The sequence below is a fragment of the Dysidea avara genome, chromosome 2 (assembly GCF_963678975.1).
Source record: "Dysidea avara chromosome 2, odDysAvar1.4, whole genome shotgun sequence".
Taxonomy (NCBI): domain Eukaryota; kingdom Metazoa; phylum Porifera; class Demospongiae; order Dictyoceratida; family Dysideidae; genus Dysidea; species Dysidea avara.
In genome coordinates, this window is record NC_089273.1 from 3,376,014 (window position 1) to 3,391,646 (window position 15,633).

Consider the following 15,633-nt stretch of genomic DNA (forward strand, 5'->3'; position numbering starts at 1 on the left):
CCAAGGTTGGTTTACAAACTCCCAGGAACCTTTTTGGACCTTATTAAGTAGAGCTTTATAGTGTTCACATGCCAATGCAAGGTGACGCTCTCGCTCACGTTATGATTTTAAAAGAATGCAGCATCCATTTCTTCAAGAATACGCATCCGATTTCAATAATATAATTTCCACCATGTAATGTACCTTTCATGGAAACATTGAAGTGCGCTGAACAGCATAGCTAATGCTGCTGCTCATTTTTATGAAAATTTGCGGAAAATTAAAATGTGCGCTACAGGATCAACAAGGGCAATCACCATATTATTACCCTACGGTTTTGATATAGACTTGGGTAGGATTGATCACCCAGAGTTGGAGGAGAAACTATAGAGGTTGATTTTTTCATTGCCAACCCTACATTATAGCTAAGGACATTGGCTCTCAGTGCTGTACTATTCTGGTCCCTGCAGTTATTACTGATGACCCCTCCAACTTCTCTTAGATTGAATGTATAAATGTACATCCTTGCTTAGCTCATCATGCACTTAGCATTGCTGACCTACCCCTCTTGTTCTTTTCTAATTCATCAATCAAAATTATATCCTTAGTTTCCTGCCTTTGTTATTCAGTTGTTCTGATATTTCCTTTTTTTCTATTCATTCATTATGCTCCACTTCAACGCCAATAGATCTACATAGCAACAACTACTGTTATTTTCAAAAAAGTTGTAGAACCCAAGTGTGAAGTTGACATTGTTTATATGGACTTCAAAAAGGCCTTTGATACTGTCACTCATGATCAGTTACTCAACAAACTGTAGTCTGTTGGAATAATTGGAATACTATGGAAGTGGCTCTCTGGATATTTGAAGCAAAACTACCAATGCATCAAAATTGATGACTTATTTTCAATGTTCTTTCAGGGGCACCCCAGGGAGAGTGTCCTTGGACCTCTACTGTTTGTCATTTTCATTACTAATAATTTACCTGAAACATCCAATTTGCAATCCCCTTCATTTATGTTCATGATACCAAGTATTTACGAGGGATGAGATCTGCTAATGACACAGCAAAGCTACAGTCTGACATTAACAATGTATCCAATTGTAGTTTCTCAACAGATCTATTCTTTAATGTATATAAATTTGTTCATCTTTGCTTTTGGTCAAAAGACACAACAACAACAACACACCATCTGATATAATACTATCGATGGAAACCCTATCAAATGTCTACTACAACACAAAGACCTTGGTGTGACCTTGTCAACTGTCTTTAGCTAGTCATCACTAGAAATCTATTTCTGTCAAATCTCTTACCCTAGGATTAATCAGAAGAACTTTCAAAACCAACCGCATTGAGGCAAAGAAGAATCTATATATTGCACTAATCCTGCTCACAGATATGGAGACCTCAACTGATAAAGACATTACAGCATTAGAATGTATACAGCGACGAGCTACTAAGTATATCTTAAGGTTACGGAATAGTTTTAAATGTGTGGGCGGAACAAATTACAAAACCTGCTTTAAACCAAGCAGGGATAAATAATTTCAACAACTGTGTTGTGTTAGCAATACAACTAATTGTGCTTGTTTGTTTTTACTACAGAACAACGACTGTTCTTGGGTGTGTGGTCTACAATAGAGCGATGTTTCATAAAAACGCACCGCCAAAAACCAGACTAACAGATTACTGAATCCTTATAATTTCAACACAAGTGGCTAAACAACTAAAATATCTAGGTCCTGTGGAAGCGATTTTTTAAGTTACTGGTAGTATAGACGTTTTATTTAACTTTTAGTAGTTTTTTCGGGTGAAACAAGCTCTTTGAAGGCTTGTATCCGAGTCACTGGGGAGAAACATGCCAAAAATGCTTCCACAGGACCTAACAAATTTAATATACAGTATCACTATGCCCCAGAAAAGCCAATAGAGCCTACAGCTTTTGCTGTATTTGGCGTTGGAAAAACATGGTAGTGACAGCTGGAGCTGAGCGATGTACGGGTTGGCTTACTTGTGTTACTACAACAAACTGTAGTGTTCCACCTGCCTCAAACTACACTGTAGCTACATAAAAACATTAAATATGAAGGGCTTCACCTTCATTTAAAACTTTTCACACTGCTAGACTGGTTTTATGGGCTTCTCAAAAAGTATCGATAGGCATTCAAAATTTTGAATGATTGCCCGTGACTATACCGTAACCTTAAATGACTACAACTCAACTTATAAATCCAGGTTGGAACAACGAAACCTTCTACCGCTAAAGTACATCTTCAAACTCAATGATCTGATGTTTCTTATAAAATCACTATATCCACCATCAGGCAACTTAAGATCAAGAACCACAACACCTTCGCAAGTAATTCCACAACATTGGGAGCACACAGTTAGTTCATCCAAGAACTTTAACAGTAGCACAGTGTCAGTTTTTTTATTTTAACAGAATTGCAAGACTCTACAACTACCTACCAGATATAGACATCTCATTACCTACCTACAAGCACAATCAAGCACCAAATAACCAATTATTTATGGAACCACTTTTCTTACAATTTCAACTCCAAAATAACCTGCACATTTCACATTCCATGTCCATTCTATTGATGTTCCAAAGAAACCATTCCCACAAACTTTAATCAACTTTAATTGACAGTTGTTTTTTTCATTCTTGGTTGTCAGCACTAGTTGCTGGCATGTCTTCAGGATGCACACCAATAATTTTAATTATGTCCATGCTGTAAAGCTATGATATCAAGACACACGGTAGTGTGTCGTGCTGCCCAAGAAGCCGGCGCGTAACACCCGTGAGTATATTGACAGGAAGAAAGAAAACACAATTTTCGCACCTCCGTAGCTCTGTGCTTCCTTGATAAAACAAGACGATTTTTGCTGTGGACATGCCCTCCAACTTCAGCACTCTACATTCCAAATTTGAGCGAAATCGCGTCACGCGTTCCCGAGATATGCGACTTCAAAGATTGGCTTAGTTTCTTCGTTTTTTTTCTTCTTTTTCTTCCTCTTGTCGCACACTTACAAAAACTGCTATAAAACGCGAACGCCATATCCAATTGCCTTGAAATTTGGCACACAGAAGAGGGGTATAAAGGCGCATCTCTGTACCAACTTTGGCTGGAATACGATAAATAGGCAAAGAGTTATGAGCGATTATTCACGAAAAATAACATCAATATGTTGTCACGCCTACAGGGTAAACCGCATATGGGAAGAAGCTGAAAATCGGTGGGTGAATAGGTTAACTATTGAAACTAAAACCTTTTGTGGTTTGAAAGAAATCAAGCTAAAAACCAGGAAGATACAACGAAAAAACCAACTGTGTGTAACAATTATGCAATCGAGATTAACTGATAAAAAACGACTGCTTGCCACGCCTATCAGATAAACCGCTTGGGGTAATGCTTTGAAAATCGTTGTACAGACGGAGTAATCATCTTAGAAAGGCTCATCAATGGTGTAGAAGAATCAGACTAAAGCCACGGGGTTATAACACGAAATCCAACTTGGTGCAGCAAGTGTGAGATCGAGATACTCTAATAGAGCAGTCATCCTAATAGAGCAGTCATCCTGAAGAGAATTCAAGAGATCAGCTAGAAACAAGAAACCTGTATAGAGATCAGCTACACACAAGTCACCCTGTAGAGAGATCAGCTAGAAGAAGTTACCTTGTAGGGAGTTCATGCAACTATGGAGAGAGATAGTTCAGCTAGAAGAAATCACCTTGTAGAGTTCAGCTACAAAGAAACCACCATGTAGAGAGTTCAGCTACAAACAAATCGCCCTGTGGAGAGATCAATAGAAGAAGTTACCTTGCAGAGAGTTCAGCTACAAAGAAACCGTAATGTAGAGAGTTCAGCTACAAACAAATCTCCCTGTAGGGACATCAGCTAGAAGAAGTTACCTTGTAGATAGTTCAGCTACAAACAAATCACCTTGTAGAGACATCAGCTAGAAGAAGTTATCTTGTAGAGAGTTCAGCTACAAAGAAACCATTCTGTAAAGAGCTCAGCTGCAAACAAATCACCTGTACAAAATTCAGCTACAAACAAATCACCCTGTAGAGAGATCAGCTAGAAGAAGTTATCTTGTAGATAGTTCAGCTACAAACAAATCACCTTGTAGAGAGATCAGCTAGAAGAAGTCACCTTGTAGAGAGTTCAGTTACAAAGAAACCACCATGTAGAGAGCTCAGCTACAAACTAGTGACCATGTAGAGACATCAGCTAGAAGAAGTTACCTTGTAGAGAGTTCAGTTACAAAGAAACCACCATGTAGAGAATTCAGCTACAAACTAGTGACCCTGTAGAGACATCAGCTAGAAGAAATTACCTTGTAGATTGTTCAGCTACAAAGAAACTATTCTGTAAAGAGCTCAGCTGCAAACAAATCACCTGTACAAAATTCAGCTACAAGCAAATAACCCTGTAGAGAGATCAGCTAGAAGAAGTTATCTTGTAGATAGTTCAGCTACAAACAAATCACCATGTAGAGAGATCAGCTAGAAGAAGTCACCTTGTAGAGAGTTCAGTTACAAAGAAACCATCATGTAGAGAGTTCAGCTACAAACAAATCTCCCTGTAGAGAGATCAGCTAGAAGAAGTCACCTTGTAGAGAGTTCAGTTACAAAGAAACCACCATGTAGAGAGCTCAGCTACAAACTAGTTACCCTGTAGATACATCAGCTAGAAGAAGTTACCTTGTAGAGAGTTCAGCTACAAAGAAACCATTCTATAAAGAGCTCAACTGCAAACAAATCACCTGTACAAAATTCAGCTACAAACAAATCACCCTGTAGAGAGATCAGCTAGAAGAAGTTATCTTGTAGATAGTTCAGCTACAAACAAATCACCCTGTAGAGAGATCAGCTAGAAGAAGTTAACTTGTAGAGAGTTCAGCTACAAAGAAACCATTTACAGGGCTGGGGGAAGCAAAATGTTTTTGGTCAGGCACACTATCTAGGGGAGCACACTGAAAGGAGTAACCGTACAGTGTGCGAAGCACACTCAGCGAAATGTGAAGCTTTTCGCCTTCTAGGGGGTCTGAAGGCATGCCCCCCCAGAAAATTTTTGAAAATATAACCTTCTGAGTTTAAATTTGGTGACAATTTTGACTGAAAATTGGCATACAGATAAAAGTTTTGTTTGTCTTAAGCATGTGGTATTTGATTTATGTAATACTAGTACAGCAAATAGTAGCTATGGGCTGTATAATATACTTAAAACCCATATGCATAGGTTAATATTAACAAACTCTCAGTATTGCTGTACACTTTATGAAAATACAAACATGCACATCCTGCATGTTAAGACATATACATGTACAACAATAATATAATTTAAATGTTTCTTTTATGTAGGTAGTCATACTGGACACTGACGCAAATACAATAGTTACATGCACATAGCCATCAAATGTTTTCCAGTTCAAAGCTGCCAAACACTTTTCTTCTTTCTTCATTGGCAGCTGAAAACTCCGTTAGTATTGATTTAACATCTACGGTATCAGTTAGAGATTTATGTATATGTACTACCATCATGTTGTTCAAACGTAATTGTGTCATTGAAGACCTAAAATAGGTTTTAACACGGCGGAGTGCTGATGCGCTTCTCTCTGAAACAGCGTTGGTGGCTGGCATCAAAGCAATCAGCTTTACAAGCAAAGACACTTGTGATAACAGAGATAGCTGTGCTGGAGGCAAATATTGAAAACATTTATGAATGTCACAGAATTGTAGGTGACGGCCACTAACTGCAATTTTCATTTGTCCAAGTAGCTCAAGTTGAGTTTCAAGTTCAGATTTACTAAAATCTGATGCGTAAAAAGACACCACTTCATTGAGCTCCTGCAAATGGTCTTTCTTAGTTGCAGCCTTAATAATAAGCTGCTCTAATGTTGAGTATGTTTTATAATCCTTTTGCTGAAAACGATTTTCAATTGTAGCAATGATTGAATCAACACTTTGAAAGTATATTTGCTTATAATGCTGTTTGACATCAGGAGGGTGATAAGGTTCAGCAGTGCCATCTTCATAACGTCTAGGACGTTTGCGAGCACGAGGTAAGGTTGGATCTTTGACTTCCAATGAGTTTTGGGTAGTTTTAGCAAGTTCCCAAAACAAATCAAAATCGTCATCTGTTCGAATTTTCTTGAAAACTTCTATGCATAGTTTGGCCACACTATAAGCCTCTACTGCTGACATGGCTGTAGCTTGCAAAGTTTTGCTTAAATTGTCGGTGTGCTTTAGAATCTGCTCACCTAACAAAAGACCAAACAAAAAATCAAAATCCTTCATTTTTGATCGAACTCCATTTATTCTAGCCTTTATTTCTGATTGTGAGCAAACTTCTAATGCTTCATCCCACATTGCTTCTAAAGCAGAATAGTTGACGCGTATGCTCTCAAGGGATAAAGCATGCACAGTCCAACGGGTTGGACAAAGGTTTCGTATGCCCGGGGCTTGTGGTGTGAGTTCTTGATGAAACTTGTGAAAAATGGCATCTCTCCTAGGTGAATATTTGAAAAGCTTGCATATTTCAAGCGCTACATCGAGAGCATCACACATGCATTTAATACTTTTCAAAGTGTCGGACACAGCAAGATTTAAACTATGGCCATAGCAATGCAAATAAAGAGCTCGTGGCTCAAGTTTTTGATGTCAGATGTCACTCGCTTCATGTTGGAAGCCCCATCATAACACTGGGCTCTACACATTGACATTGAAAGAGTCATGCGGCGCACAGTATCAGTGACAACATGAACAATGGTAGCAGCAGTTATGTCATCAACATGATGGAGGCCTACAAAATCCTCATGTGCTTCGAACTTGTCATCGACCCATCTTATACACAACAACTGGCTCTTTATTTGAAGAATCCGTGACTTCATCTGCCTCCACTGCAAAATAACCTGCTGCCTTTATGTCTGCAGCAATTCTACGCAAGTGACTGTGAGCCAAAAGCTTAATCACCTCATCCTGTATGTGGTGATCTGTGTACTTGTTTGTTTACATTTCATTATTTCTAACATCCCTGGATCGTCATTTGCACGCAGCAGCATTAATTGGTAAAAGTTGGATTCCTTCTAACAGCCACCACCGCCATCTTCTGATGGAATCCAATTGCCTCTGAATGGTAGGCCTTGTCTGGCAAGAAAGATGACATTTTGAAGAACTTTTTGCAAGTAAGCTCTGTTGATTGCCCTTTGGTTGGTACCAGCAGCAGCATAATGCTCACCAATATCTTTGTATTTGTTCATGACTAAATCAGCTGCCCACTTGTGCATCTAAATTAAAAAATAGAGAAACGAATGTAGTGATGCTCAAACTAGTGCGGTATTAAACAAAGCAGTTTGTTATGATATAGCTATGAATAATAATAAAAACTTACGTGGGAGCATTCGTGAAGAGGAAATCCTCCGTGTTTCTCTCCAGTGGCATCTTTCCAATACGTATAGCCGCGGGTGAGAAATGCATCCGATGTTTTGCTGGTCAGTGAGCAATTCCTGGCTCTTTCTTGTTGCACTGCCTTAATACAAACTAAGCAAAACGCTTTATCTTCTGTCTCGTTGTACGTGATCCATGGCCACTTATCGAACCACGAAGATTGGAAGGAACGATAGGTCAGCTTTTTATCCCCAAACGTCCTCTTAGGAAAAGCAAAAGTCTTTGGGTGATTGGGTTTATCACCCAACACTGGAAGAAACAAGTCTTCGTTATAATCAACTTCCACGGGCACCTGTTCAGAGCTGCCGCAGCCTTCCGCGTGCATGCCAAAAACATAATTCGATTCGATTTAGGGTTTGCTCTTTCAAATAAAGTAATAATTACCACAAATTAAAATACTAATTAAAAATATTGCCCTGGCTCTTGCCGGGGCTGCCGGGGCAGTTCCTCCAGCCCTGATTTAGAGAGTTCAGCTTCAAACAAATCACCTGAAGAGAGTTCAGCTACAAACAAATCTCCCTGTAGAGAGATCAGCTAGAAGAAGTCACCTTGTAGAGAGTTCAGCTACAAACAAATCACCCTGTAGAAAGATCAGCTAGAAGAAGTCACCTTGTAGAAAGTTCAGTTACAAAAAACCACCATGTAGAGAGTTCAGCTACAAAATAGTGACCTTGTAGAGACATCAGCTAGAAAAGTTACCTTGTAGAGAGTTCAGCTACAAAGAAACCATTCTATAAAGAGGTCAGCTGCAAACAAATCACCTGTACAGAATTCAGCTACAAACAAATCACCCTGTAGAGAGGTCAGCTAGAAGAAGTTACCTTGTAGATAGTTCAGCTACAAACAAATCACCCTGTAGAAAGATCAGCTAGAAGAAATTACCTTGTTGATAGTTCAGCTACAAACAAATCACCCTGTAGAAAGATCAGTTAGAAGAAGTTACCTTGTAGAGAGTTCAGCTACAAAGAAACCACCATGTAGAGAGTTCAGCTGCAAAGAAATCACCCTGTATAAAATTCTGCCACAAACAAATTGCCCTGTAGAAAGATCAGTTAGAAGAAGTTACCTTGTAGAGAGTTCAGCTACAAAGAAACCATTCTTTAAGTAAAGAGCTCAGCTGCTAACAAATCACCTGTACAGAACTCAGCTACAAACAAATCACCCTGTAGAGAGATCAGCTAAAAGAAGTTACCTTGTAGATAGTTCAGCTACAAACAATTCACCCTGTAGAGAGAGCATCTAGAAGAAGTGACCTTGTAGAGTGTTCAGTTACAAAGAAACCACCATGGAGATTTCTGTAATCAATATATGTATTATATATATATATAATTTGTACATTTACTGATAAAATATTTAAAGTACATCTACTTATCTTTTCTTCTTCCTGTGGTAAAGAAAAAAAGATAGGTTAAAAAAGTCCTAAAGCCGGCCATAGGCCAGCTTTGGGGTATACAAATACAAAAAGAAATGAAATCTAATCCAAAACAGCCAAGCTATAAAAAAAGTGTGCGGCCCTCAAAAAGGCTATGGTGAAAAAAGATATGAAATCCAAAGTGGCGGCCAAGAAATGGCTGTGATGGTAGGTTAATGGTAAAACTTTTAATAACGATAATTCGGGTAAATTTTGTGCCAATTGACCAAGCGGCACCAAAATTCACCTGAATTGTCATTGTTAAATTTTTACCATTAACCTACCATCACAGCCATTTCTTGGCCACCACCTGGGATTTCATATCTTTTTTCACCTTAGCCTTTTTGAGGGCTGCACACTTTTTTTACAGCTTGGCTGTTTTGGATTAGATTTTAATAAAATTAAAGAAATAAAAATGCTGGATACTTTGACAAAAAATGCTTGATAGCTTCTGTTGTGCCATGTTGAATGGCATAATTACCAATGGTAGTTCTCTCTCTCTGTTGGTATAATGACCATAAATCCCTCGCTTTGCATTCGCTACTTCACCTGATGGATGGCCATGAGAATTATAGCCAATAATCTTTTGCACCGAGTCATTTGCTGCATGAATGTTAGACAATGGTACAACTGAGCTTTGACAGTGGTCCATCAGGACTGGGCAAGACCGCAGCACTGTAAGACAAGATGGAAGATGAGGCTGAAGACTTCAACTTAGAATAATTAAACAGAGACATCACTATTTCGAGTTTCATTTGAACAATGAATAGATTTTTTATATAATGTGTATTGCTGAATTTAAACTTCGTGAACAATATATTCACGATTGCATGCAACTTCACGAAAATCATAAAAAATTGAGATAACAAAAATTTAGAGCTTTATGGTATGGCTTCAGTGAATCTTATTTTGTGGCTCACTGCTGTTGCCAATGTACTAGTAATGCTAGTAACTGGAATGTTTCAAAGAATTCATTACTTTTATCAGCTAATCCTTAACTCCTATGTATGTTGCCATCTTGAAAAGTAATTAAATGATGCAATTTAAAGTATCAGTTAGTATAGAACATTTATAACTTTACTGATACAAATGTGATACTGCCAAAATATGGCCAATGCCAACATTGGTATCAGTATTGGTACATCACTAATAACTATGACTTCCATGTAATCCATGGATAGCCTGACCACTCTAAATCTCTATGCTCTGGCCCTGCTACAAATAAATGGAGAAACAATAAATAAACGCTATAAATTTAAAATAATAATAATATCAAGACACACAGTAGTGTGTCGTGCGTCCCAAGAAGCCGGCGTGCCACCCGTGAGTATATTAACAGGAATATATTAAATATATATATAATATATATATATATATATACAGAAAGTTCAGATTGCTTGACTCATGCTAAGGTGCTTGGCAATAAAATGTAATGACAATCTTGTTTACATCTACCCCATCATAAACAATCACAAGTGATACACATACCTTTTGAAGCACTGTGTAGCTACAGGAATGATACAAAGATATCCAAAACTCTCCTTGATAATAAGTTATTAAGAAGGTGTGTGGTGATAATTAACTTATCACACAGTAGCTGAACTGTATAGCTTGTATTCCAATCCTGTATAGCTATACGGTACTTATCATCCAGCAAGGTACTTTCACAATCCCACACAATGGAAGTTAAGATGGTACAAATAGATTTAGATGATGTGAGAATTGCTTCCTTGAGTAATGTATTGAAAAAGCTGGAGTATATTATTCTCTTTGTGTGATAGCATGTGTAATTTAACCTATTTTACAATTATTGGTTGAGCATACTATGTGGGTTATGCTGAGATGGTCACATATACACCGAGCACTGTAAGTTTTGACACGAAGTTTGTTGAAACATTAGAATGAAGTCATTTCCCTTTAGCTAAAGATAGGATTATTGGCATTAAATTGTAAAAGGTTATACAGTGTTGAGCACTAGCATTTACAGTAGGCGACATAAAAATACATTTTGTTTTATTTTGTGTTTAAAAAAAATTATTACAATAGGATGAAAAATTGTTGTTTTATTACATACGTCATCATTTTTAAAATGATAGTCAAAACTATCATTTTTGTGTCTGGTTTTAAATGATTGTTGATCATTTAAAAAAGTGATTACTAATTGGTCTAAAAAAATATGGTGCCAATGTGATTTATACTAAAGTGATTACAATCAGCTTTTTTTGAAATGATTACATTATGATAAAAACAAGTGTAATAATTTTTTTTTAATGATTAGTGATCCTACAAAAATTGTGATTGGTAATTAAAATGATGGTGCAATCATTTAGGCTGATACAATTATGATGGTTTTTTGATTTTATAAAAAGAAGCAAAATGTAAAGTTTTTATGTCCCCTACTTATTTATTTATTAAAGCTTTACAGCACAAGTGCTGCTGTTTGTACTTTAGCAGTGAAAAATTAGGATCAGCAATTATTTTCAGCATTTTTGCAAAGAATACAGAGAGTAGGCTAGAGGGGAAGGATAAATTCATCTGTACACTTAAAAAAAAAAAAATCGAAACCTGACTTATAGGAACCAAACACTTAGGCTTCTCCACAGATAAATGTTGTATGTCGTAATGTACATATGAAAGTATGTGTAAAGATGGTAATCATTATTGGAGAGTTAGTCCACTAGTAAGGACCATATTATGTTGTGGTGTTAGTGATTGTTGTTATAGTAACTAGTAGGTGTGGTGTGGATGATGTAATATCATGTCATACATTAGGATGAGAAAAGGAGACTGCAAGAAGCTATACAGAATGATGATGTGGACGCTATCAAGACAATAATGGAACCCATCGATGTTAATGCTAGCATATACTATGAAGTAAGTATAGTTGTACAATAGTTAATGTCGTCCACAATGATGCAATTTTACCAAATTATAATACCTCTGATACATTCTTATGATGCATTCTTATGATGCAATCTTATTATGCAATCTTTAAATCCCTACCTTGGCATTGAACACAAAATAATTGTTATACCATGCCAAAGTAGAGATTTCCCACTGAGCTATGCTGTAATAGCTACCATTGTTCATCTTTTGTTTCACTACTGTTTATTGCTTGGATCCCTACTTCATTCTTTAAATTTATAATTTTTAATATACTATTAGTCTTTTTAATTTAATATTAAAACTATTTTATTGGTGCCATATTGTCTACCCACAATTTGTAAACATGCATGCCTCATGCTGACCAAAAGTTGCTAACAGTATTGTTTCCATGGGTAAGTAGAATTCAAAGAAAAGGAGAATGGGACGGTATTCATGGCAACGGAAAGTTAAACAGGAACAACCCACTGAAAATGCCTGATAAAGGTCATCATGCAATATGCAAGTTGGATGTAGGTTATAGTTATAGCACAATGTTTTTTAGCTGTGTTGTTTGGATTCTTTCACTAAATTGATCGAAACAGCCTAAAAGAACAGTCACATGCATTTAAATACTCTAACAGAACAGTCAAGCATGTTTTGTTAACTATCCCACCAGGGACTCATATTAATGGCCTGTGAATTGATGGACAGATTAGGTATCTAAGTCATTAATATAGCTCGATAAATGTTTGAGGGAGCTTGAATGGCCATCTTTGGAGTAGAAACTTATTACGATTGTATTATAACAGGGCTCGAAATAACATTCGACAATCAGCCAATTTCTGGTCAATATTGTGCAATGACTGGTTAATTTTATTGTTGTTCGGACATTGTGGCTGGATAAATCAGACAGAATCCTACACTACTGCTGGAGAGCAGCCTTACGAAGACAGCAATATTTAAGTAGGCTGTTTGTTTGTGGTTTGTGGCCACAAGCTTTACCTCAAGCCAAAACAGTGATGTTTGAACACCAGCTTACTTGTACTTGTCAGCTATATATATGAATATGAAAAATGTATTTAAAACCATGTCATCCAGTGTTACCTTTGACTTGTGGGATGCATGAAATAGCTAAATGACTACTAGAAACAGTGTGTTACATGAATTTATGACATGGTTTTACATTACTTTTGGCATGACTACATCTTTAGTACTGAAAGCTTAACACAGGGTACCAGTACATTTTTATGTTTTGACAGGACAAAATCTGTGTTGTACTGGCAGTTTGACGGTACAATCAAAAAAATTACCGGGAGCCCTGTACAATGTTAACTCTATTTTAAATAAACCTAGTTTTCTGATTACTTTCAAGTAATGATCTTCCAACCTTGTCTCACCTTTGACAATTCGTTGTTTACCCTCTTCCATCGATGCTTTCAGCCATTCATCTTTTGTCAATCCATATTTATGTGGAATCCAATCCCTTTTGATGTGTTGAAAACTTCTGTTAATCATAAAGCTAAAACGTTTTGTTTTTAAATTCTAATTTATTTTCAGTAACTTTAATCTTATTGTTTGTGTGTGTGTGTGTGTGTTACTTTGTTTTTTTAGTTGTTTGTTTGGTATGTTGTGTGTAATTTTTGGGGTGAAGCACCCTGTAAAGGCTTATGCCTATTGTGTGACCTTTTCATTGACAAAAAAATAAATAAATGAACAAGTTGAATTAATTATAGGTACAATTTAGGTACTTTAACTAAAATACCAACTTTATTTGTCAAAAGTATTTAAAGAATGCTACTGGCAGTCAATAAAAACCTCTTTTGGCAAAGCTTTTAGTTGTTAACTTATTAAGCATACAGCATTTAACGGCAGTACAGAACAGCCTTTACACACCTGGAAATACTTGGTACAGTGGTAAGATTCACCAGCTGTCTAATAAAAAAGCAGTGGTTCAATTTTTTTTCAATTTTAGATTACTATTAGCAATATGTTTTTATGAAGCACTTTGACTGCTCTATTTGAGCATTCTATTGGAGTATATCAATCTTTCTCATAGTTTTCATCCCCACTCCAAGAAGGATAATTTCACAAGATATTATTCTGCTAAGCTCCCTCTCAGCCGATGGAGGGGAAGGGGGGGCTTCAGCCCCCTAGACATCCCCCCCCCCCCCCCCCCCCCACACACACAAACATCTTCCACTGCCTCTGCATTTTTAGTCTATAATGTCAGTTTATTGCTGTGTCATATTGAGATTTTGGCTTTATATGTCATTATATCTGACTTCTATGTATATCAGAGTGGCATTAATAACATTACAGTACTTTAGAATTTCTTACTGTACTATTCCTTTGAAGGAAAATGCAAGATTCAGGTTTTCCTACTATTAAAGCTTTATAACTGCTAGCATAATTCCTGATTCCTTAAAATTATGGTGACATAACTGCTACATCTCTAATCAGCAAGGATCGCTGTTACATTAAGTAAATCCACAAACCCGTTTTAACTCATTTGCTAGTGTGAAAGAAAGGTCACATGTCAAAAAATTGAAGCCACAATCCTTTTTGATTTACTACAGCAATGTTTAAGGGTAGTTTCAGTATTGGTTTTAGAATATTTTTGGCTGAATGTAGCTGTACTTTCTTCTACCACAGGTCAATTCCATTGTTACAGATGTACATTCACACATTTTCTATGTTTGATCTATTATTCCACAGTACTAAGATCACAAGGATGTATATACCTACCATACCTTTACCATAGTACAATGTTAAAATATTTTGCTTTAATACTTTAATTGGACAAGAAAAGGATAATATTAAGCATTACAGACATATGTGAATACTTGCTCAAACTCCGATACAAAGATTAAAACTTTAAAATTCTGTGAGCTAAATGGGTATATTCAACAATTTTTATTGAAGATATTTTCACCATAGAGATGGCTTTTATAATTAAATACAAGAGTGTCACAGCAGGACAAGCTCTGTCCCGCTGGACTTTACTCATAAATAGTTCACTGAGCTTTGACTAACAAAAACTAAAATTCTATTTATAGATTCGAAGTATTTATAGGTACAAAACTATGCACAAAATTCTATCCTATAATTATTACAAAACATGCATGTAGAAAAACAAACAAAAATTCCTAACTTTACAGTACACAACAACAAAATCAAAATTCCTAAAGCAGCGTTACAACACCTACAAAATGTGCCTACTCTACAAGTTATGCAACTACAAAAATCACTATTACAAAAATCACACTGACAAATAAAACAGTTCAATCTCTTACAGTCCTCCCTCCTTCTCTAGCAGCAAACTAGTTTGCTGCTACTCTTGATAGAGCATCAGCATTGCCATTAAGTGTTCCTGCTCGATGCTCCACCACAAACTAGTAAGGTTGTAATGCTAAGCTCCACCTTGCTAATCTTGAATTAGTGTCCTTAAGGCAGTCCAGCCACTGTAAAGTGCGATGATCCGTTTGGATTGTGAATAAACGACCCAGTAAGTAGACTCTGAAAAAATCTGTGGCTAGTCTAATTGCCAGACATTCTTTTTCTACAGTGGAATAACAAACCTCTCTGGGTAACAACTTCTTGCTATAGTATGTTACTGGGTGGTCTTTTCCCAAGCTGTCCTGTTGACTGAGTACTGCTCAAACTCCTCTCTTTGATGCATCAGTTTGGAGGATAAATGTTTGGGAATAATCAGGGCTTCTCAGAACAGGGGCTGAACATAGTACATCCTTCAGTCTCTGCCAGGCTTGCTGACATTAGACAATGGCATGTCAAGAATGCTTTGATATTTGCAAAGTATGCAGGGTTTTTATTCTAGTAAGACACTTGTAAACAGGTGGAACCTAGTAAGACACCTAGCCACAAACTTCAACAAACAAATTGCATACTTTGTGGGTTCA

At 36.8% G+C, this 15,633-nt stretch overlaps 2 protein-coding genes across 2 annotated transcripts; both read right to left on the reverse strand.

Annotated features, from left to right (window-relative positions):
- Positions 1–5,406: 5,406 nt before the first annotated feature.
- On the reverse strand, positions 5,407–6,363 carry LOC136246355 (zinc finger MYM-type protein 1-like). Its single transcript, XM_066037747.1, has one exon. It carries the CDS (start codon positions 6,361–6,363, stop codon positions 5,407–5,409), a length of 957 nt encoding a protein of 318 aa, XP_065893819.1.
- A 716-nt stretch (positions 6,364–7,079) lies between these two features.
- LOC136246356 (uncharacterized) lies at positions 7,080–7,765 on the reverse strand. Its single transcript, XM_066037748.1, has 2 exons — positions 7,385–7,765; positions 7,080–7,280 (listed from the first exon to the last, which is right to left on the reverse strand). Exons 1-2 carry the CDS (start codon positions 7,763–7,765, stop codon positions 7,080–7,082), a joined length of 582 nt encoding a protein of 193 aa, XP_065893820.1.
- Between the last annotated feature and the right edge of the window lie 7,868 nt (positions 7,766–15,633).

Coding starts and splice junctions, on each gene's coding strand:
- LOC136246355 (XM_066037747.1), bottom strand. CDS start 6,363: ATGTGGGATGAAGCATTAGAAGTTTGCTCACAATCAGAAATAAAGGCT.
- LOC136246356 (XM_066037748.1), bottom strand. CDS start 7,765: ATGCACGCGGAAGGCTGCGGCAGCTCTGAACAGGTGCCCGTGGAAGTT. Junction 7,281..7,384: donor CTCTTCACGAATGCTCCCAC/GTAAGTTTTTAT, acceptor TTTTTAATTTAG/ATGCACAAGTGGGCAGCTGA.